At 32.4% G+C, this 25,825-nt stretch overlaps 1 protein-coding gene across 1 annotated transcript in view; it reads right to left on the bottom strand.

Moving 5' to 3' along the window:
* Window positions 1-9,798: 9,798 nt before the first annotated feature.
* The window catches only part of LOC129216378 (ribosomal oxygenase 1-like), a 64,023-nt gene continuing 47,996 nt past the window's right edge, over window positions 9,799-25,825 (bottom strand). Inside the window, exons 12-16 of the mRNA XM_054850593.1 lie at window positions 25,307-25,434; window positions 21,779-21,921; window positions 18,620-18,734; window positions 15,798-15,984; window positions 9,799-9,919 (exon numbers count right to left, since the gene is read on the bottom strand). Of these exons, the coding sequence (XP_054706568.1) occupies window positions 9,845-9,919; window positions 15,798-15,984; window positions 18,620-18,734; window positions 21,779-21,921; window positions 25,307-25,434 (648 nt within the window). The 3' untranslated portion in view covers window positions 9,799-9,844. The remainder of the gene's footprint in view (window positions 9,920-15,797; window positions 15,985-18,619; window positions 18,735-21,778; window positions 21,922-25,306; window positions 25,435-25,825) is intronic.

Here is a 25,825-nt window from a genome sequence, read left to right as displayed (position 1 = left end):
ATTTTTGCTTGAATGCTGTAAATATAGTTGACATTGTTCTACCTGTATTGGATTATAATGTATGGGTTTTTGGAGGGGAGGAAATGAGAAGAGTTGATTGGTTATCTATGCAATTATGTGGGTATAATGGCTTTCTATGCAAATGTGTGAGTATAATATGATGATTCTATTGTTAATGTTCACCCTTTTCGTCCAACTATCCATGCAATTACAAAAAATCATAAACAAAGCTTCTGTTTGGAAAAATTCCACACCATGTGTAAATCTTTCATTTTATTGTATTGTTTTTGAAATTAAAAATATATTCTGTAATATTTGCAAAAATGACCTGGTTTTAAGTATAAAAAATGTAAACAGCTTTTAAAAGTAATTTTTTCATAATTTATCTACATACATAGAAAACAGCAAAAGGGAAGTTACACATCCAATTTGTTTATAAAGAAAAAGCATAAAAATTATCTATGTATGCATTTTTTTAAATGCGGAACCTAATATTTGTAAATGGGAGGAGGATTTCTCACAGCAATTACTTAACTGCGCTAATTGGATGCCTTTTTTATTTTTACAACATTTTGCAATTTAAATTGGTTTAAAAAAGAACAATCTTTATCCCCCTTTCATATTCTTTTTTTCTTTTCTTCATAATATATAAAAATATTGAATTTCTGAGAGCTTTCGAGTGTTTTTGGATTTTCAAATTTTTACATCAGCAGAATCCATTTGACCATTATTAAAAAATTATGTGTAAGTAAAAAAAGTTATTTTTTTTTGTGGCCACTGTATGAAAAACCACTGCATAAAAATCTAATAAATTTATACATGTACTGTGTCACGCAAAAAAAAAAAAAAAAACTTAGAAAAATACATTTTACAAGCTTAAGCAATATCTTAATATATAAAATTCTTCTGTGTGGACGTTTGTCACCATAAGGCTTTTAAACGGCTGGACCGATTTCGATCAAATTTTATGTATGTAATTAAGTTATGGCAAGCATGGTTTCGAAAGGCGATGGATCGAATCGGAAACGTTTTTGTTAATTAATTAATTTAAACATTGGATGGTTATATCTCCCAAATGATTAATTTTATTTTACCCTATTGTTAAGCGAGAACTGAAATAAATATTTAACCCGTTGCTAAAGGACAATAAGAAAGCTAGCTCTGCTTTTTGTAATGAAATTTCCTCTGTGCTATGTCAATTAAGAAAAGAAAAAAACGTAGAGGGAGAGAGTAAAGCCTTCATTTCTCTTGAAAGCAACGATTTTAGGTTCAGTGATATATTTTAAAGTAAAATACTGGAAAATTCATGCAAAGCGTGTGTTCTGTCGTCGTAGTTGAATCATGTGACCGGATCGGTGCTTTAACCTGTTTTACCTAACCAAATGATCGGAAAGTACCGACCTAGCAACATTTGTTTCTCGGCTCAAATTCATCTGAGTTTTTGCACCAATGTTAAGAATACTTTAAGGATTATCTAACTAATCAGTACATTATTAAAGGAAAAGATGATAGAATTTAAAGACGAGACAAATTTTATTTTCGTCCAGATAAATTACAACAGGGTAGTTCTGTACACAAAAGATCAGTGCTTTTTAAGATCTTTATCTTTGGTGGAAGGAACAAATTAGGCAATATATGAAGAATTAAAAGTTTTTGTTCAAAATATCGAACGGCTAATCGCTTGGAGTTCGCTTCCCTCGCTGATCGACTGGATTACAGTAATGTGGTGGCTTGGCGACTTTGGCGAAAAAACAATAGAGTTGCGTGATCATTTGTTTACATTTTAAAGCTACTGTTAATGTAATTTATTGTATTTTTTGTTTATTTGGCGAAATATTTCAAATTGCAAAGAATTGCTTTTGGTTTTTAAAGAGTGTTCAGTCATTTTATTTGAAGAATGTGTTTATTTTACATTGGGAGGGAGGGGGGAGGGATGAGTGATTTTCACTTATTCAGAGAACTGTTTTTACTTTTATCATTTTTTTTAAACGATATCCTTTCGATTGTTTTATTCTTTTTCATATGGGGATGTGATTTTGTTTGTTCTACATGGGTAGTTAGTTTTTTTACACTTAAGATCTGAGGACGCTTTTTATCCTTTGAGTATGACTGAAGGTACAAACTATCAAGTACGGGTAAAAAAATAGTTAATAAAACTGCTCAGTGGGCATTAGATAAATCAAGTTGTAATAAATATACGCATTCTGACACCAAGCAGCTTAAAACATTTTCTTTTTCCTCATTTTTTTTAACAAAACAGTTCAAACACTTGATAGTTTATTGAAATATTTTAACTTTTCAATTTACAAAGTCTGAACAGAACAACGTCTGTCGGGACCTCTAGGATATATATATATATATATATATATATATATATATATATATATATATATATATATTATGGCCAGAAGGATTTAGGACCAGAATTAAATATTAAATTAATTGCTGCAAATCGAGCCTATTTTGGAATGAAAAAATACTTCAATTCTAAACTTATTAAGACCAAAACAAAAATCTTGCTTTATAAAACCATCATTAGGCCAATTCTGACTTATGGTTCAGAGGCATGGGCAATGAACCAAAAGCACAAGTCTGTTTTGTCAATCTTCGAAAGAAAAAGTCTACATGGCATTTTTGGAGGAGTGAAAATAAATGGAGCATGGAGAAAAATGATAACTTTGAGCTGTACAAGATGCTATAAAGATGCGGACGTCATAAAATACATTAAATTGCAAAGAATGAGATGGACAAGACATGTAATTCGCATGTCCCCTGAACCCATCCCACTTAAGATCCTACATGCAAGATCAACTGGCAAACGGAAGACCAAAAATTCGATGGTTGATTGTTTGGAAAGAGACTTCAAAACTTTTAAATCCCAAATTGGAGAAGTCAAGCAAAAAATAGATGCAACTGGAAGAAACTAATGGAAAAGACCAGGACTTGAGAGCAGGAATTAAAATGGAGGGAGCAAGTCCAATCATTGGCTTAGCAAAAGCTGACTCAAAGACTCCCAGTTACGTGACTGAACGACTATGAAAGGTTGGCACGTTTTGCGTGAAGCAAGTGAAAGAAATCAGATTTCTTCCAATGCTTTGCTTTAAAATCTATCACATGACTTGGGGTCTTAGTTTCATGAATGAAAGTCTTCACTCCCTCCCTCCATTTTATCTCTTCTCGGCTGGACCCACAATGGGTTGTCCAGCCAATGATGATGATGACTGTGTCATGCAAAAAAAAAGGTTTAACCAAATGGCTCAATGCCAAAGAACTGAATCGAGATCATGTGTACAGTTTCCAGCTCTGAAAGTGTCATTCAAAATAAATCAGTTTTTGTCTAAGGTTATAAAAATTTATTTTCAGCATTGAAATTGTTTTAGAATGTGTCTCAAAAATCTCAAATTTCCTTGGTAAAGAATTCAAGCGTAGTAAAGAAAATTCTAGTTATTTAAAAATTAATGTTTAGAAGTTAAACATAAGTAATGTTGTGCTGAGTAGTTTGGAAATCTGGCTAATCAAAAAATATGAACATAAAAGAGAAGTTACAAAATATCGACTCATGTGTTCCCATTTAGGTGTTTCAGCAATAACTAGTATGTTGTGGCCATCACGAAACTTTCTTTGATCTCATTCATATGAACTTTGACTCTTACATAATAATCGCTATTAATAAAAAGCAGAAAATAATTATTAAAAAAAGCAGAATAATGAGCCCAAACTGAAAAATCACTTTAAAAGCCTTGCTTTAATTTACTACAAGCATTTTATTTGTTACAAATAGAAGATGGCAACATTTTTTTTTAATCATTGAGATTTCTCTGTTCATCAGCAATAATCGAATCGCATTCAAAACTTGGATTTTTTTTTTTTGAAAGTAGAAACTCGCACATTAAGGTATGACGGGTGAAAATTGCTTCTACATTTGAACGAAGCCATTGCCTGTTGGGTGATGTTTTGATAGTTAAAATTATCAAAATATTGTTGATGATAGTTGATTATCAAATTATCAAGCCATGGCACGAGTTTCATTTTTGAAGTCTTAATTCTAAAAAAATTCCATAATAGGCAGAAAATGTTTTTTTTGATTGGCACTTTTATTTTCAATGTGAGAGTACTTTTCCACCATTAAAATCGAAAAAGAATGCTAAATCAGTTTTTGATTAATATCTCTGGTAATTCAAGTCCTACAAATTTGAAACTAGGCTTAATGGAATCATTGGCAATTTTTTTAATTTTCTTTATTGTTTCTAACTCTTAACTATTCTTGAGGCAATTGCAAGTGAAAACATTTTGATGTACTTTATCGTATACATTCTTGATTTTATTTAGCCAATTAGAACTTGCACAAACAATGACAGGAATCAGTCTTAGGCAATTGCTGCCAAAACTGAATTGGTACCTGTTTCTGTGTAGGTAATTTCATCTAAATCCGAGCATTACTTCATGAGATACAGCAGTTGCAATAAACAAGAAATAACACCACAATGGGTACCAAAGTTTAATCAACTCCTGTATCCTCTGTAGTCTACCTATGCATCAATTGTATGAATTCTCTCTTCTCTTGTCAAGATATAGCATTTGCAAGTAACGAGAAAAAGTGTTCGATTGTTTTGAGCTATTGGCACAAAAAATGAATCAACACGTACCTTTTGAGCAGTGCCGTATTGCCCCGAGCTGCAAATTAACGCTTTTTTTTCCTCATTGAAATTTGATTTAGAAACATGAGGACAGATGGGTAAAGCAGCGGTTTAAAGTCTCTTGCCAGGTCTGAGAAAATTTTTAGATCTGGCACTGCTTTTGAGGATAACCTCTAGACCACAACATGAAAAACACCGCGAGCTCAGCCATTCCGGCCGAGGACTGCAGTTTCGTGCTTATTAGCACTCATCAGCCTGGCATAGGAAGTGACTGAGCTGGAGGTGGAAAACCTCTTAAGGAAGCCAAGAGTGCCAAACAAAGTGGTAGCTAACATAGAATTAGCACAGACCAGACGAGTGATCGAAGCAAAAGTTTGTTGTAACTTCAAGATTGAAGGCAAGGCATGGTACATTCAGTAAGTTGCCAGCCCTACAGACCGATTTTTATTTGATTCTGTCCATCACTTCATGAGATACATCAGTGCCGCGTACCAAAGAAAATGTTCAATTGTTCTACCCCCTCCCCCCATTAATCAGATTTCGCAAATATTCTTGTTAAGAAATATTTGTCTTTGTAATTACAAAAAAATAGTGCAGTCGATAATTAAATAACACAAAGAGACATACACATTTTAGATGCTGATAAATATAAAATGTAAAATAAGGTAGACAAGGATGGGAGAAAGGGACTTGGAAAAACATTCCCAAAAAACCTTGAGTAAGCAATTCCCTATTATAGACAAAAAATAACGTACAGTCGACTCCCATTACAACGGGATTCAAATTATGCGAAATGGCTATAATGCGAATTTTTCATGAGTAATGAATTTTAGAGCTGACGCGAATTCCTTGTCCACAACACGAGTGTTTTTTTTTTAAGGAAGTAGGTTAAGATTCTCGATAAATGAGTTCATCTTCCATGTGCACAGTGAAAAGTCGAAACGAAAAGATATCGGTTTGGAGCAAAGCAAAGTAAATATTTCGAAAATGGAAGCTGCTCTTGTATTGTAGATTAAAGAGTTCAGGAAGAGGGGCTGTTGCTATAAACAGGGATCAAAGTAACCAACTGACAAAATATAGGACATTTTTTGAAAAAATATAGGATTTGCAGGACACCAAAAAATGATTTGAATTTTGCATACACATAATAAAAAAGTTACCTTTTAGTGCCACTGATGAAAATGTATGTATACAAAAATTGTTAGACATATTTTATTGATTCTTTACTTATACGAGGTTTGTTTTTGAAGTAAGGTCCGTTTAGAAATAAAAAAAGAACGAGTATAGATAGAGCAAAGACATTTATTGCACAAAAATCTACCACCCTTACACTATATTTTGACATTGCTCCAGTGATTTTCCAAGCATTTGTCATAGCGTGGTACAGGTTTTGTATACCTATTTGTACAAATTTTACGCATGTGTAGACGACCATGAGAACTCTTACAGGGCTTTGGCTGGGACGTTTTTGAAGATCCTCCGGTCTGCCCCTACCTCGCTCGCAGCAACTTTCATTTGTTTCGGCATCTAAAGTCTTTCCTAGGTGGTCTGTGGCACAACAGCATTAATGAGCTCAGAGAACATGTTACCCCATGGTTGACTACATAGGCGGCAAATTTCTACGAATAGGTATACAAAAACCTGTACCACGCTATGACAAATGCTTGGAAAATTACGGGAGCAGTGTCGAAATGTAGCATAAGGGTGGTAGATATTTTTGCAATAAATGTCTTTGCTTTATCTGTTCTCGTTCTTTTTTTATTTCAAAACGGAGCTTACTTTAAAGACGTCCCTCGTACTATAAAAATTTTAAATTTCTCACACGCAAAAAATAAGTAAATAAAAACAATAATATTATGGGAAATAGCAATTTATTTCAATTAAAAATCAGAATGGTTTAGCAACAAATTACATAGAAGTGCCGACTCTTTCTGAGCAGCTTTTAAATTTTTATTACTAGCGTCTATTATGGCTTGCCCCGTCTCAATGTCAATAACGCATTACATTTGAGCCTAAATTTTCAATTTCGCCTGAGCTGAATTAATGCTTTCCTTACAACCTTTCAGTTTACGTCAAGATTTTTTTGTTACATCATTGCTTTAGATTTTATATTTTTCCTTCTTATTTCTTGCAGTTTTTTTTTATTTCTGTTCCTTTTATTTCAAGTGTGGTGCTTTGCACAACTGGATCATTTTTTAAATCTACATCAATATTTTTCACAGGGTGTTTTACAGAGTCTTTAATCACTCAGAGCAACAATTGTGTCTAAACTCTCAAGTTTGGTTTGTCACTAGTCAGAATACTTATTGACGGGGTTATCTGCTACATTCTTAGGAATATCTTCGTCATCGATGTACATTATTGTATATACAAAAAAAAAATTGTTTTGTTGAGTTGCACACCCTTATATTTTCCCTTTTATGTCATAACAATTGTAAAATATGTCATATAATTTTAACAACGCCAAGCAGTGCCGACTTGCATCCCAAATTCTGAACCAGCACTTATGTACTAGGTGGAATAGAGAATTTTTTTTTTTTTTTTTTGAAAATTGGATATTTCATCCTGATAAAACGTTGCTTCTATAGCCCCATATGTACAACAAAAACATTTATCCAAATTGAAATATACAGCAGGAGGCCTTTTTTCAAAAAATTAAATTTTTCTATTTTTTAAAACAAATTTATATTAAAAATCAATTTCAAAAATAATTAGTAAACACATATTTAAATCAACATTTGCAAATGAATAATAAAAAAATAATTATATTTAAAATGAAAATAAAATGAAAAATTCAACTGAAAAAAAAATATTAAAAAAAAAAAAAAAAACATATTTAGTACTATGTGGGAGACTTAAATATTGCATGAGAGCAAAATCTCCTACTTAATGCTAATTAGCTATTTTATTATTTATATTTTTCAGCTTTATAATTTCTAAAAATTTACCTTATGTTTTTAAAAAATATTTGTTTTTTGAAGAAAATTATAAATTTTAGGCTAAGTGCAGGATACTTTAATATTTTTTTAACTTGAATAAATGTTTTTGTGGTACATTTGGGGCCATTTATCAACATGAAATTTCAAATCTTTTATTAGATCTAACTGAAGTAAATTTTCACCAGTTTTCCCTTTAAGAACTACTTTTTTGATGAAGCAAGGCATAACTTTCAATGAAAGGTCACATAACTCGTTTTGCATAAGGTATAAGATTCTTCTGGGGTACCAAAAATATAGTATTTTTTTTGGAAATATAGGATTTATAGAAAATATAGGGTGGTTTTTGACCTTTTTTGAAAAATATAGGATTTATAGGAAATATAGGACGACTTTGATCTCTGCATAAATGGAAACATTATTAAAAAAAGGCCTGTCAACCGGATTTTAAAATGTATTAGATAAGAATAATGATCTAATCATGGGGGCATAACTTATCATCTTCATTTTTTAACTCATAAATATTATTACTGTATCTACTGTACAGTACTATTATAGTGCAGCATTTTATTATTGCTACACACTGCGTACTGTGTTTCTTTATTTTATGTCTTTCCCTCCCATCGATCATTCATTTTGTACATCTTAAAGCATTTTATGTTGAATAAAACAGTTTTTTTTTTATTTTTTAGATACAGTAAAAGTTCAGTTCTCTATGTAAGAAAATGTAACGAAAAGTTGAGGAATGCTTTAAAACAGGTTGAGGGTTATTTAACAGTTTAGAAGAATTTGGTATGTTTCTAAAAAAATTTTATACATACATTTTTCCACAACGTGAAATTTCGACTTCTGCAAGGATTCTTGGAATGCTATCCTTGCATAAGTCGAGACTCTGGAAAATTGTGCCAAAACATAGATTGAATAACTCAAGTCTTACGTCAAGGTTACTTTTTATAATTTTCATACGTACATGTGATATACACTAATTATTGAACTAATTTGTTTTTTATTTAGCTTGTTTCATAGATTCTTTTAGCAGTAACTATTATTTTCTTTATATAGCTATTGATTTATTATTATCACATTTTCAGACAAAGTTTGTCAATTTAGAAAGCTAAATAAAAATTACCCCGCTTAATCGAATAATATTTCTTGAAACCGACGATATTCGATTAACCGAGGCCAACGGTATTTAGGGCAATATTTCATTTGCTCTAAAACTGACAAAAGGTCAAAAATACTATTTAATGATGAAATTCAGTGTTTTTTGGTAGGACGAAACCACTACAGTTTGTATGGTATTCTACTGATTAGCTGGTAGATCTCGGGAGAGAAAAGTGCCGATTCAGTTTTAGCACCAATTTATTAAAAATAGTACTACAAATGAAATATTCCAAAATAATCTGCATTTTTTGAAAGAATGGTTGGAAGATATGTACTTTTTTATTGTCTATGGCTACTAATAACGCTTCTTGGCTGCATACAGTGACCCTCGTTTTACACGGTTTACAATTTGACACCTTTATTTTATTTTACGCGGATGCGGCAATGCAAACAGGTAAAATTTTCCCTTCTCTCAAAATCCAAACGCCTAAAGATTTCAGATCACACATAATAAACTGCATTTTGGCGTGCTAATAATAGAGCTTGGGGGCTACCGAAGACATTTTATACGATTGGTTCCAGAGCTCTTTCCAGAAGTAAAGTTATTAAACTCACACAGTTCAGAACTCACTGGAAGAAGAGCTTTTAGAAGTGGCAAAGGAGGCCAAAACCAACGAGGATATCGATGTCGGTGACGCACAACAAAAACGTTCACATTGAAATTTTTGAGCCTTTCCTAGACAATAGAAATGATCTTTCTGATTTGCTAGTGAAGTAAGATTCTATCATGGAAGTGACGCAAGTGATCATGGATGCGTTAATGCTCAGCAAAGAATTACAGAGAAAAATTCTTAATGACTGCCATAGCTCCTATTTATAAACAGGACACGAAATTAATTTATTTTTCTTTATGCATGTTGTGCATAAAAGTCGATAAAGTACAAATTAAACTTATTATACAATTAGTCATCATTAGAATGAAGTATTTTGTTATCTACAACGCAGTTTCGATTTACGCTGCATTTTCGTGGAACATAGCCCCCACGTAAAACAAGTGTCTACTGTAGTTCATTAAATCAGAATAATAAAATACATATGAAGAGCAACAAGAAACTTATTATAAAAGCAAATATTTATTGAAATATACATCAAAAATTTCACCCTCACTCATTCTTTTATTTTTTGAAGAGGTTCTTCCGTCATTAAAAATCCATTATTATACAGGTCGTTTGCAAACAGCAACTGTAAAAATTATGAAAAAAATATTATTTTTGCAGCAACACTTAAAAGTACCAAAATATGACATACAAATCGGGAAGAGTGCGGGGGGTGTACTGACTCACTCAAAACCAAATGAGAAATTCAACAATTTAGTGTTTATTTATTTGAAATTTAGTATTTTTACAAAAATAAGTACCTATTGATGATGGAACTAAAATCGACGTTTACAGAATATAAAGGATTTAAATCTCAAATAGGGCAACCAGTTCTCAGCAGAGTATGTGTCTGGTGCTAGGGTGTTGTTGGAAGAAATGGGCTTTTACTTATATATTCAGGGATAAATACAGCCCAAAGTCAAAAAAGAGGTAAAATTGTGAGGCTTAAAATTTGAATATATATATATATATATATTTTACATTACGCGAAATTATATTGATACTATACTGTCTTTTAAATATTATTCGATAAATGTTTTTTTTTTTTTACTAGTAGAAATGCTAGCAAATGAATAAATAAAGTAAGCTTGCATTTATTTAAGATTTTAACACATATATAAATTCCATTTACCACTTTCAATTTCCCATAGCCCACAAATCAGGTGAAAGTGATTTGTGGGCTATGGGATAATTTAATATAATGTGACTTATAATGCTATAAAACTTCCATATAATTAAACACTTAATACAAGTCGAATCATTGGACACCATAATTACAAAATGACATTATCAGTGTGGCTAACCTTGGAGAAACAATTTGAGGAGCATTTTGAAATTTTGTGGAGCAGCTGGATATATTCTATAAAAATCATTAAAAAACTAAATCCAATCTAAAACTTTTTGAGCTTTGATGGTCATTTTAAGCACTAACATAAAAATGATTATTTTTAAATTGATAAAAAAGTTTTAAACACTATGTCATGATTTGAAAATATAAGCATCTTTAATTTCCTATATTTCTATGTCTGTCATAAAAAAATAGCACATTATAGTTAAAATAAATTTGAATTTATTAAGATCTTCAAGAGCTATATCTTTGGTGAGCCTAATAAGCATTAAATCTAGATTTGAAGAATGATGTTGGCTTAAATTAACTTGGATGGAATAGAATACACATTTTCGAATGGGCGTGGCAATCTTCATAAAAAAAAATAAAGAAATAAACGAAAGAAGGGTGGAAAAAAACAAAAAGGTATTAATGTCTAAGAAGTAGAATGACATAGCAGATAAAAATGAGAGAGTGACATAAGAAGCGGATGCAATCGGATTTCAAAAGTTACATCTAACGATTGCAATTGCACCCACCATCACTCTCCAGCACTTCCCCCTCCACTCCTATTTCACCCTCTTCACCAACAGCAAAAAGTTCCTTACTTCTTTCTACTCAAGAAAGAATGTGTGCCTCAGCAAGAATCCTCGGGGCGCGCGATCGCTAGAAAGTAGCTGTGAAATGGGCGTGGCAGAACAATGAGCGTACAAGTCTTCAGCAAAAAATAAAACACATACAAGAAGGGTTGAAAATAATAGCCTACAAGGAAGTGGATGTTCTACGTCATTGTCGACACTTTCTACATCATTGTCGAGCCTTTTTCCCTCCCCACTCAGGGAACGAAGTTCCTTTCTTCTTTCCACCTTAGAAAGTACACGTGAGTCAGCAAAAATCCTGACAGGAAGAACCATAGAGTTGAGATGACGTAGAGTAACCCAATCAACCTTTTCCCCCTACTGGAGAAATACGCCAGAGTTTCCTACAAACCACGAGGTTGAAAGCTGCAACATTTGGCATTAATCGCGTATTTTAGCACACGCGAATGTTTCAGAAGCTCTTTTTCATTCATCACAAGTTTTCGCTTCAATAAAAGACTGCTTTTCGTACAGCAGTTTCATGTCATGTCAATTATTTCTCAACCTCATTTATCCTAAAAAGATACTATTAAAGATAAAAATCGAGGACTGTAATTAACAACTCATTTTTAATATATTTATTTTTTAATCTTGAAAAAGTCTTTTTGCATCAATAAGTATACTGTGTACTTTATTGTCTTTGTTTTATATTAAATATCAAAAGACATCGAAGGACTAAGCAAAACATTGCATGGTTTTTGAATAATTAAAAATTTAATTAAAGACGCACTGAATATTTGGGTGGTACTAAATTTCATTTCTCAATGGGGTTGGTTCCAAAATTTTAAAAGTATTTTTTTCTTAAAGAGCATTCTGAAAAACATAGGATTTAACCGTCTTTTAAATAATTTGACAAAGTTTAATATTTTTAAAGTTTTTTTAATTGGCACACAGATTGAAATTCATTTTTTGCGCTTCTGCACATGACATCACTAGTGATGAAATGCTATTCACTGATGCCATTAGTCACGACGCAAATTATCATAACCTGGCAACACGGTCTACAAACGTAAACATTTAGCGCGGTTAACGTAGTAGCACGCTAAAGTGCATCACTTGTGACGGCATAAAGGCAATGATGTATTTCCAAAATCGGACATTAAAAAAATTAAATAAAACTAACTGTTGGGAAAATAAGTTTTTTCTGGCTAAATTTTTTTTTTTTTTGCTTATTCTTTCAATTTCAGTGACTAAAAGCAGTGCTTTTGACTGATGGAAACATCCACATTTTAATGAGAAAATTATTTATCACTTACTGAAGAGACTTAAATAACAGAAAGTAGTTTGAATAAATTGTAATTTGTAGTGATATTTTTAGCAGTTTGGGGTTGTTTCTTGTATGTAAGGTAAATGCATGCAAGATTCTTTATTTATGATGTAATGAGTTACTATGATTATCATTTTATCTAATCATATATCAGGAAAGAAATTAATTCTACATTTATGCATAATTGCAGACAAACATAAACCAAATTAGCCAGTTATTATTAGTTTTTTTTTTTTTGAAATTATTTTATTTTTGAGCAGAAACGATTGTTTATTGTTTTCATTGGACAGTAGTTATGATGCCTTTTGATTTTGTTTTTCTATGCTTTTAATGCAAACTCCTCTGATGCACAGGCCTCCATGAGATTGTCCCTTCCCCTGTGCGGAGGCATCCATGTGCCTTGAATCGAGTTATTTATAAACAACCTTCTTGACTTCACACAATGATTTTTACACGAAAACAATATTCAGCATCCAGCACATAACATCCAGCTCCTGGCATTAGGCATTCATTTTAATTTTAACGACTTGACTTTAAGTTATGGTAGCGATAAAATCCAATAGTAGAAACAAGACCCCCAAGGAGTAGGGTTATATTGCAATTCGTGACTGCAAAAAGCATAATTTGAAATTAAAAATCCTCAAAATTTAAACTAGTTTTATTTTATTTTAATTTGATAAGTATACTTTATGTAGATAAGTTTACGATGTTAAATGGAATTACATTTTAAAAAATAGATACACATTTTCTACAGCTATAAAACTCTAAAATGACAGTTAAAACTTTTTATTTATTTATTTATTATTATTATTATTTTTTGTTGCAAATATTTCGCATACGGCCGAATATTCAGAGTTCGAATTTTGATCAAATGTTCGATATTCGGCAAAATATAGTGTTCACTGCTTCTCTAATTTTAATCAAAATACATTACAGAAGTATCATTAGTGAATAAGATATACTGTATTATACAGCTCGTTAATTTTTCATGCACACATGCATTCATCAAACACTCATGCATTTTTTAATTCGGGGCTTTTTTGTAAAAACATCTTATTTATTTCTGTGAAACATTTTTCCTACAAATTTATTAAAAACATTTTACAGTCAATATTAGAATAACAAGGAATGTTAATGATCTTAAAACAATTTTAATGTGAAACGACACTGTTTTCTTTTCAATAGTCCTGGTGATAAAATTGCTCGCCAAGAGCATAAAGTCTATTCGCCGTGGAAAATAAGAAATATCAATAGATGAATCAATCTCCAATGGTATTTAATGAGTAGAACAATCAAAATCAATATTGAAACAAAAATAATCGCTAATTAAACAAGAACAATTAATTATGTAACCAAACAGAGAATAATATATCATCATGTGAGCGAGTGTTGATGCATTTAAAAATCATTTTTAAATAGAAAAAGCAAGTAAAATTGTTGCCCGTAACTGCTCAAATAACTCAGCAATATCTTTTGAATATTTATCTTGACATTTGAAAGTACAACAAGAATTGTACAATCTTAAGAGCTCTTTAAATAACGGAAACAGTTAAAGTTTCTAAGCGTGAGCAACATTACAATGCAAATCCTATGTGGTTGTCAGAACCGGTTACGGCTAGACAGAATTTCGTCCACGGGTCACGTGATTTTATCTTAAGCACGGCTTGGTTGTTGCTACGAGCTCTCTATCCAAGTTTTTCCCCTCTATAGAAATAACGCAATCACGATTGATCGCTTGAAAATGCTCCGCGGCCGGGAAAGAAAAAAAAATACAAAAAGTGGAAAATCGCGGATACGCGGAAGATTTTCATCCCTGTATATTGTAAAAACTATCAAAATGCAACTAAAGTACTGAAGATCTTCATTTGGTACAACATGGTGAGTTTGATTAACTGAAGAATTTTATGTTTTAAAATGTTTAATTTCAAGCAAAAAGAAAAAAAAATCTTACTCTCATCATGGGGGGGGGGGGGGGGGGGGGGGGGGGGGGGGGGGGGGGGGGGGGGGTCAATTGATCTCTCTGGATTTCTGATGCATTGCATGTATTTTGGTGTTTCCCCCCTATAAAATGCATTTTTTAAAGAAATTAATAAACAATTACAAAAGAGCAATTGATAAATTTAACGAGCTGATGTGTGCATCACATGACTTCCTTTTACTCAATTTAATGTCATTTTCCCATTATTGGCAATTTTAATGTGATTCAATTGTTTACTCTCTAAGTATCACCAACAGTGGCCAAATTGAAACCAAATTTAAAAATAAAAAAAATCGTCAAATTTGTCGTCAAGTTGGAGACAAAACTTGGCGACCAAAAGACTGGCGATATATCGCCAAGTGTCCGACAAATTATAACACAACTTGAGTTTACATCGAAATTAACAATGATTTCCTCCAAAAAGAAGCAAAAGACACCCTTACGAACATCCGAATGCAACCAAAAGGGAAGGTGCACAACTAGACCCCACTAGAAGTCTACGTACCAAATTTCAACTTTCTAGGACATACCGTTTTTGAGTTATGTGCACATACGTACGTCACGAGGAAATTCGTTGTAATTAACTCGGGGGTCGTCAAACCTTATATTTCGGGTGTCTGTACATTCCTAGGCATCTATCCATCGGTGATCGGGTCGAAAAAAAAAACTCAACATTAATTCGGGGGTAGAAAAATGGAAATTAAGGGCGATTTTTGAGTAAATTTTTTTTTGCGAATACAATACTTCCTTTTTTGTAAAAGGAAGTAAAAAGGGAAAAATGACAAATAATTACTGTGAAAAAAAAAAAATTAAAAGACTTTCAGGATTCCTCCATGAATTAAGGGGAAAATGTTGCAGCATTTGTATGTTCTTGAATATGCACTGATGGAGCTTAAGCTAAATAGCATTTGTGTGGGGCATGCAATTATAATGCATTTATTGAAAAGCCTAAAAATATATGAAAGAAATCAAAATATTTTTTCCTTCTTATATTAAAAACATTTTGTTGAAGCTTTCCATGAGAAAAGTGCAATTTTGGGGTCTTAGTATTAATGGATCAGAGAATCTATAATCAGTAAGTACAACACATAGTCCTAAAGCCATAAATTCCTAAAATAATCAAGCAATCAATAGATGTAGCCATGTCTGCACTTACATTATAGCTATCATCAATCTGAGATTAGTAGTTTAAAATACAATCCCTTTTGTACTGTAGGGTTTAGTTCAAGAAATGCAAAAACCCATTTTACTTACTTTATCATTATCAGTTTCAAGAGGCAAGTCAGCAACTTCAATATAATTAGGAAAAGAATGCAATAAAAACTGCACAGCAGGGATTAACGTCTCATCAGCTTCGACATATTTAATTTCATTCTCTTTGTACTCTTTGGAATTCGCCAAGGTATGATACAACCTGACTGAATCCTCCTCAAATACCATTCTGGAAGAAAAAAAAAATCTCATATATATTTAAAAGGACTCTAACAAGTTAAGTAATAATTATGAACTAGTCATGTTTCTTTTTGCTACTTGACAGTTAATGTACTAACAAGGGCAAAAGGTATGGGAAAATAACAGATGGGGCCAAAAGCATGGAGGACAGTCTTCGCCACTTTTTCAGCCTTAAGGTATAAAGGGTTCCCTTGCAGCAGTTGGAGTCAATTTGGAAGAGGGTTGAGGCAACAGAAATGAAGTTTAAGAGATGGTTAGGATACTGGGGAAGTGCCTGGATTCTGCATACTACTACCTAACGTAACTGAGAAGGTTTAGTTTTTAAGACTAATTTCCCGTATAGTTAAATTAGTGTTTAATTCAGGATTCAGTGGGTTGTCAGTTACGTTATACAGTTGTTTATAGGAGGCCCCGACTTCAAAAGCTTATTAAAAATTAAGAGATTGTATATAATTAGTTAGGTATTTAAAATAATTCATCATATAGTAATTTAAGTCAGTGTTTATTTTATTATTTGGTGTTTAGTTTAGTTGATTTTTGTACTGGAATTGTAAAATAAATTTCATTTCTATGTTTGGGTAGGAAATAGAATGTAAGTGAAATCAGTTATTTTTTGCTTTTTAGTTAATGGGTATTTTTGAAGGTGATTTCTTTTTTTTATTTAAAAGTAATTAGCCTTGGCAAAGATTGAGTTTTGCGTCTTAATTATTAATGGATCCGGTGTCTGATTTTTCCATCAAACAAAGGCTGTTTTCAGGGCCAAATTTTTAACCTCACAAGAGCGTACTAGAATTGCAGCATCACTTCTAATATAAAGCCAAACCCTCAACCTAAATAAAAATGTATAATACTAAGCTGTTTACGTTTAACGTAAAATATCCGCAAAAACCAGATATCTGTACTCATATTCCAATCATATTTGAAATATACAACGTGTTTTACGTTTATGTTTAATAAATATTTCCAAACCAATAAATATTGAAGTGTCATTTTCTCTTTACACTATAAAGATTTTCAGTTATTCATATACATAATTTCATATAATATATCACGAAATCGCTGTGAAAATATTCTGATGGCATTTATTAATTTGTTGAGACTCTAGCTCAGAATAAATACAAACAAGCAATACGAAATCTTAAAACAGAATGCTCAAAAAGCCAAGTCCGCGCGCAAGCGCAGTTGAAATGGCAAATTTGTGATAACCGGGATTTAATGTCTAGTTTTCATGACCACTAAGTGCAACTGGCAGCTCCAGTTTTAGCAGCAGACATTATAAATTTGTTATTAATATTAAAGTTTTGTGTGTAGAAATTTCTATGCTTCCTGTTTGAGTGTATTTAGTATCAAAGTGAATAGAAAAAAAAAATGTTCTATTTACCATCCTTGCTACTCATAATGCTAGTTTTAACATTATTGTGCAATTTTGTTCTTTTTATTCTTAAATTAAAAGAACCTTTGTTCAAAGTATGTAAAATTCTAATGAAGATAGCCATACTTTATGTCTTGTCATGTGAAATCAGGGGGTAAACATCAAAATTCCTAAGATGGAAATTTTCAAAGTAAAAAGGAGGCGTGTCACAAATTTAATTTTCTAGTAATTGAAAGAATTGAATAGAAAGCTTCATACTTAAAACTAAACACTAATTTTCGATTAAAAGTGTTTCAAAATAGAAAATATAAATAAGCACATGGAAAAGCTATGTTAATTAATTAAGAAATGAAATTATAACTAATTGCCTCACTTTAATCAAGAATAATTTCTTTTTTATCATTAGGTAATGAATAGTTTTTTAATATACTTCTACAAATCGAATAAAAAAGCTCATTTATCTGAATTTTCTCCACATGAAATTCCTGCAGATTATTTATTACTTTTCAACTTACATATTGTTCCATCTCACTCAACTTCAAACTTTTTCAAAAAGATGGAAAGACGGTAATCCCTCAAAAGACTGAAAACTTTCACACCAGGGTGCAATACTTTCAAATGTCATTACCATCCAGTGCAAAAGTTATAACATGAACTTGGTAATGATCATGTCATTTGAGAATAAGATGATACTAAGTGCATTATTTCTAATATTTTAGATGCTTGATTTTTTGTAAGGTAATTTTTTAAACTTTGGATGTTTTATTTTATAAGTTAAATTGACACTATGTGTTCCGATTAAAATTAGTTGATGTGTATTTTTAAAAATTTAACATTTTTACATTTTTATTTTAGGTGTGAAATTTAATGCAATTAATCAAAATGAAGGGGAAAAAAAACTATGAAAAAATTGCTTATTGATTTTTTTTTTGCTTTCAATACTTGTGCTTTTTGATATGTGTTCGTGGTGCGATTTTTTAAGGCTGTTAAAACCGTCTAAAATAGCATGAAAACCTGGTCACTCTCATTTTTTATGTTTGGCAAATTTTTACCAGAAAATATACGAACATTCAAAATGGGTTAATGGATTAACAAAATGGAGAAATCTTTCATACAATCATAGGATGTAGTCAAAATTTGAACAATGTACCAAAGAATTGTACATGTTGGCAGCTCATAGTAATATTATCTGCATGACAGACAAGTACCATGACTCAATTTTAAAACAATAAACGCAACAAAATTTTCTTACCTAAAAATTCTTTTTCTTATGAGCCTTATTCTAGTCTCTAATTTTAGAGATTCAGTAGAAATAACACCATTTCTCCAACTATAAGAATTACCATGTACACTATTCTTCTTCTCTTCTGCAAAGACATTTATGTTAACATATTTTGAATATTAACTAGAGGGTATTTTTTAATACTATCACTTTTTGAAAGTGTTGCTTAAATATTTTTTTAGAAAAGAACATTTACATTTATGTTGAAATGTTTAAGTTTATAATTAAACAGATTCTGGAGCACAATCTACAACTTAATTCACTTTAAATATTATTATGCAATAAAAAAAATAATAATGAAAAAATAATAATAAGGAAAGGAATAATTATATTTATTCCACCACTTATAAGCAACAATCAATTTCAAATTCAATTATAGTTTTGGCAAACGTAACCTGGCAGTGTATGATATGCTTAGACTAGTAAAGTTCCACCACCAGGAAATAATTTCTCAGATAATCATTAAAAGTACTTTTAAAAAACATCCTCCTGAACAAAAAATTACAAATATATTTTAGAGTGACTAGTAAGATTCTATGTTCACTTGGCAAAAATTAAGCAGTTTAGGTTTTACTGCAACTCTTCATAGGCGGATTTAGGCTGTAAATTCTGGGGGGGGGGGGGGGGGGAACAATATCGAGGGGGAGAGTACAGGACTGCCAATGGCGACTAAAGTTACTATTTTGACGGAAAGGCTAATAGGGCGACTATTTTACTCAAAATATGGGCACACATGCAAACATATAAACAACTATTTCAGTAAATGTGCCAAAAAAAACGCTGTTCTTTTTTTTTTCTCTTGGGAGAAAAAATTGTTTAAAAAAATGAAAAGTCGCTCGCCAGTGTACCCCTAGTTACCGGGGGGGGGGGGGGGGGGGGGGGGGGGGGGGGAGGGAAAGTTTTACAGCTTTGTTTTTTGAAAACAATCGTTTTAAAAAGAGGGAAAATGAAATATAATAAACATTCACGACCAGAAATGTCGTGCTCATATTTTTGTACAAAAAGTTTTGCTTTTGCGATTGTGATTTCTTTAAGGTATCCTATTTACAAGTGTAATTTTTGCAAAGGGTTAGTTTTTGCAAACACGATTTCTGAAAAAAGTTTGTTTCCACTACTGCTTCTTTTCTGACTGTTTTTTGGTTTTTAATTTATTGTATCCGTATTATGCTTTTATTTTTTGAAAAAAAAAAATCAAATTTTCTCTTAATCAGAAATATTATGAAAGCAGTGCTTCTAACTTGTTTTATACAGTCAGTCTTTTACTGTTGTATTTAATTTTCAGTCAGACAATGAGAAATTATACCAAAATGTGTCAGTATTGGTTTCTCTAGTTTATATTCAAAAGAGTTGGCCTAAAGTTTGGAAAATGTTTTTTAAAGTTTTCTTTTTCAAGGATTGTTTAGGAAAAATTTGCCCCACGTATAGGTCTATCCCACTGTTGTGAGTGGTGTTTATTTGTTGAAGTTTCATTGCATTAATTGGATATAAATGCTAATTTTTAAAAAATGGGAAACTTTTTTAAAAACTATTTTCTGCATCTGGTAATTAATTTGCAGACTACTTTTCATATTAAAGGCTACTAAAGCAACTATTTTTTTGTAGCAGAACTCAGTCGCAGTCCTGAGGGGTATTCCCCAGCACAAACAGGGGAAATGGGGCCTTCCTTCGGAAAATTTTGAAAATTTACAGTAAAAATGCTGGATTTTAGTAGATTTCAGAGCAATTTTATAGCACTGTTTGCTGGAATGATGTGTAAGGTTGACCGGTTGATGTGTAAGGTAAGACTTGGAACAGTCTAACAGTCTTGAAACTTCATTGTTTATGAGAAAGTGTTTTACGATAGTCTTTTCTTTTTTTGGACTTTTTAGCCATGGTTTCAAAGAAAAAGAAATTGTAATGATATATACCAATAAATACCTAATTACAGAGTATACACTTATTCTATACAGTACTGAATAATAAATAATTTAAGAAATGTGATAATTTCATGCATGTAATTATTTATTATCTTTTTTTTTTAAATGGATAAAAATACTTCTTTTTACCTAGCACAATTTCTCTCACACTGGCGAAGCGTGGTGACTAGATGACATAATAAACTGCATTATTATTGTATTTTTGGTTGTGCTTTCAAGTAAATTTACTTGCATTGTAGCTGTAGAAAATATAAGTTGTTTTACACACTTCCTGATGAAAACTATATTTTTTCCTGATAAAATATATTTAACTAATTAATTTATTTTTGAAAATCCGCCCAAGAATGCTAGGGGTGCGCCGCACCTCCGAGCACCCCCTTAAATCCGCCAATGCAACCTTAGTATCCTCTCTGTTGGGAAAGAAAACAGCTTTGAAAATAAAATACAACTGTAAATTAATTTGTACTGTAAGTTAATTTGTTGGCAAATATTTTATAATCTGACAGTCAATTCTATTTAAATTACTTTTGATATATTTAGTTGATGGATTATTCAATGTTTTGATGAAGTTTTTAATGCTTTATTTAGCAGTCGGGTGCTTTTTATATATGGCAGATTATTTTATATTTTAAGGGCTTATTTCAATTATCTGGTGAATTATTTTTCGTTTTAATATAGTTCTTAGTTTTGTTTAATGGCTTGTTTTATTCAGAAGTTCATTAAAAAGGCAAAATAATGTATGATATCACCAAACCAATAATGGTTGCAATGAATAAAATAAAAATTAAACCTCATGCTTAAAACCGCGCAACATCAAGTACTTGTAGCGGAAAGGTACTAAAGTAGCCTTTGTATAAAGAATCTTATTTGCAATTTAAAAGTTAAATTTTCAAATCTCATGAACTTGAATGTAGTCTCTAACTGCTTGTTCATGTTTGGATAGCCAAAGTTTTTAAATTTATCTCATCTGGCAAACAAACAAACATTTTTGTGTTTCTTGTTGCATGTAAATTTTAGTGCAGTTGAGTGGATAATCGGCAACTATGGCTACCAGAGAAGGAGCAGAGCATATTTTACATTGGACATTGGAAATGGTGTGATAAGGCTCTCTATAGCTTCCACAATTAGGTTTGGACAATTAGACCAGGTTAGGCTTGCTCTAACTATAGAGCATTGTTATTTTGGGAGATTTATAACAACTGGAAACACTTACTAGCAATAAAAGCAGGTGGCAAGCAACTGTGAATGAAATTTTTTGCATGGATATCGGCAGCTTCATCAACTGGCAAATAAGTGAGAAGTTTTTTAGATAGTTTTTTCATTTTTCTTGAAAAATGATTCTCTTTCTGCTGTATCCTGTTAAAAATTCAGGAAAAAAACAAAATAAGTTACATATTTATGGTTACATCCAAAGGCGCCCATATAGGGGGGCCTCATTTCTAAGGGATAGTTTCTAAGGGATCAAGTCCCCTCCCTTAGAAATGAGAACTTACTTGCTTTTAGTGCTTTTTTCTTCGCAAAAAATGTATAAAAATTTCTTTTCCAGCCATTAATGAAATAAGTTATTAAAAAAGTCAAATTTTAATATCTCTAATCTGTACTGAAATCAGTTTCCATGGGGAAAATATTCTGCTAAACCATGGGGAAAATTTTTGAGCCCTCGCTTCAGTGGCGTAGCTACAGTGTTTGCCGCCCAGGCGGTTCCTCAATCTGCCGTCCTTTTGTTGTACAGTAGTTAATACATTAAGCTGTCCAGGGTGTTTAAATTAAAACTAGGAATTTTATTAAAGAAAAAAAAAGACGTAATTATTTCCTACATACTTACAAAAAAAGAAGGGGGGGGGGACGGCCCACAGTTGGGAAAAATTGCTAAACTTACGTTAAAAATCGAAAATTTTGGGCAGTTTTTGGTAGAGTGAAAAGAAAAGGCGGGTTGGGTTTACTTCTGAATTTTTTTCAAAACTAAAGTACTTTTTAGTGTTTCTTTCTGAATTTAGGGGATCGGTGGGCGGCACAAGGAAATGTTCAGAAATCAAAGTTTTAAAATGCAGCTTAGGCTCCTTCGTGGAGATGTATAGAAAATCGGGAATGGTCGGATGCTCAATTCGAAAATTTTCAGCTTTGAAATAATGCAATTTTAGGCTATCTTTGGCAATGCAACTGCATGTATATTCTAAGGCATTTCTAAGCGTTAGGCTGTGGTTACTTACTGAAATATTTTTTAAATTGAAATCAATTTAAAGGGCATCTTTGGTGATTTACTGGAATGGGGAAGGTTCGGCTTATTTCTTTAAAAATTATTCAGCACCAAAGTCTCAAAAACGAAATCCCATCTATCTTTAATGACGTTAAAGGATTCCCTAACACCTAATTGCTTCAAAAATTTTGTGATGCCAGGCGGCTTCCTCATGGAAAATTTCCGTAATTGACGTCCGACTTTAGACTTTGTTTGATATTGAAAATGTTAGGAGCAAAAGGGGGCAAAAGGAGGTTTCATTTCTAAAATCTTTCTTCAAGCAAAAGTTCATTTTAGGTTATCTTTGAAAAGAAAGAATTAGCGAGCTCTCCCACCCCTGAAAATTTCTGTGGGCAAAATTTTGGGCTATCTTTGGGGACATTAGGAAAAGGTCTGCGAAGTTCAGCTTTCCTTCCTCGTAAAATTTTCAAAATTGAAGTTTCCAAAACGCAGTTTTAATCTTTGGAGACGTTAAATGAGGAGGGCAAGGGTATCTTTCTTGGAAAATTTTCGAAACTGCAGTAATAAAAATGTATTTTAAGACTGCTTTGATCGTGTTAAGAGATAAAGCATAGTCAAGGTTCAAATGCTGTTTTCAAAAATTGATATTGAAGTATCTAAGTTTTAAAAATGTAATTTTAGGCTCTATGTTGAGACTTTAGAAAAGAGGGTAGGAGTTTGCTCCAGGAAAGTTTTCAAAATTAAAGTCCTAAATATGTACTTTTTGGCTGTGTTTGCTATGTTAGAGGAAAAGACTGGGTTCGGGTTCTACTCAGAAATTTTTAAATATTGATGTCTAAAACTGTATTTCTCAGCTATCTCTGGTGATATCAGGAAAAGAGATGAAAGATTCAAGAGCTCTCCCTCTTTAAAACATTTTGAAGCTATCTGTCATGCTGTTAGACTACAGAGTAAAGGTGGGAGAGGTTCCCAACCGAAATTATTTAAAACTGAATATGCTAAAAAACAATTTTAGGCTATGCTTGACCAAGTTGAGGGACCAAACCAAATGTTGAAAAATGAAATTTGCTTACCTTCCATAAGGAATAGACTAATTTGTGATCCAAAGTTGTCGGATGGATATTCTACTCTCAAAAGCGAGAAAATAGAAAATCCTTTTTACTTCTCTTGAAACAGGGAACACTTGTAATGAATGAGAAATCAAAATAAACCGTGCAACGTATGAAGCCAACCCTGTGATGAACAATAAATTGTTACATGTACCATTTTTCACCTCCCCCCCCCCCATTTTTTACTTTTGTCACGATTTTCTTGAAGGAGGTTTTCAAGAAACTCTCTCAAAATCCAGTGTTTACTCTTTCTTATAACGAAAACTTGAAAACCATTGTTTCCTTCCTTCTGGGAGTTAACTTCTACAGTCTAAAAAAACATTTGTCCCATGCCTGTCCACTACTGCCCCCTCAGAAAAAAAAAGGAAATGTACTGATATGCTATCAAGAAAGACTTCGAAAGTTTTTTAAAGAATGCAGAAAATATTGTATAAACGTAATTTCAATCTGGTAGTGGACACAAAAGTCTTACAATTCAAAGATTTTCTTTTTGCTTGCAGTAGCAGATTAAAACCATAATTTCCTTATTTGAAAAATACATTTAATTTTTCCACAGCAAAAGGGTTAATTTGCCACCCCTCAAAAAGTGCCGTCAGGGGCAGACTGCCCCCTCCGCCCCACCCTAGCTATGCCACTGCCTCCCTTAAAATTTTGCATATGGGTGCCCTTGGTTGCATCAATGAAGTTCATTTATCATTACAAAAACACATATAGATACCTCAATTGCCAAATCGATTAACTCCCCTTTTTTAAAATAAATCCTCATTTCTTCTTTAATAGTGCTTCATCAATGCTTAGCATGTGAATTTATATTAAAGTTTTGGTTTGGTCAGGCACGTGCCATGGCCCAAGCAGCTGTATAATGTTCAGCTGTCTTCATATTACTACTTATGCTTTACAATATTTGTTTGTATTATTCAGTCGAAACCTCGTTAAACTGCCCCCGACAAACTGCCACCCTCTTAGTTCGTATGAAAAGGGGTGAAAAAAACGTTCTGTATAGGAAAGCAATACAGATTCCCTCCTTAAACCGCCACCTTGCTGTCCGCCAACCGCTATTGATTTTCCACAAAAACTGCATACTTGGATAACATTACTGTGTAAACTGCCATAGCCATCTTGAAAGACCATGCCAAACAGTACAAACTTGGAGGTAACCCATTAAGGAGAGTGAATGTACATGACGAGGCAAAAGAGAAAATCATGAAATGTCACCCACACCTGGCACTCATGCAAATGCACCTAGATTAGCCACTCTACTAGGTACACCAGGTAAAAATGTCCAGCTTGCTTATCTCTTTTGCTATTTAATCTGCCCCCAAAAGCACTCAGTCCCGACTTTTTCACTTGATTTTTCTTATCGGCCCTCCCACACCATTTAACCTTTTCCTTTCAACATTTCACGACTCGGCTTTGAAAGCATTCATTCCTTTACCCCTTTTCTATTCTGGTCAGGGAGGGGGAAGGGGAGGCAGGCTTAATCTGTAATTGAAATCGTATGCAGACTTCAGCAAACGACAGTTCGTAGCACAATTCTGTGACATTGTCTTCTTTAGCTTCATTCTGTGAAAATTTTGACAGCAATCTTAAACCTGCATGAAAAAAAATTCTATTTTGGGTGCTTCAGAATAAAATAAATCCGCAAGCCATCAATTTATAGCTAATAATTTTTCAACTTCTGGGAGAAAAAAGCAGCCATCGGTGACGCAATGCAGGAAAACCAATTGCTGTTTTATTTATTTATCTTTTTTTCACAGCTCATTTGGAACAGAAAATTTATTGTTTCAAATTTCTTTTCACGAAGCCATACATTTGTACAGGATTTGGGGAAATTCGTTAAACCACCAGCCTCGACTTCTGCCAACTTTCAGCCCATCACTTCGGTTGGAGGTTTAACGAGGTTTGACTGTATCTGCGTTTTCTGAGTAAAGCATATTAATTCTAGTAACTGTCA

The sequence above is a fragment of the Uloborus diversus genome, chromosome 2 (assembly GCF_026930045.1).
Source record: "Uloborus diversus isolate 005 chromosome 2, Udiv.v.3.1, whole genome shotgun sequence".
NCBI classification, from domain to species: domain Eukaryota; kingdom Metazoa; phylum Arthropoda; class Arachnida; order Araneae; family Uloboridae; genus Uloborus; species Uloborus diversus.
Note: the sequence above shows the minus strand (reverse complement) of the source record. Positions and strands in the feature narration are given on the sequence as shown.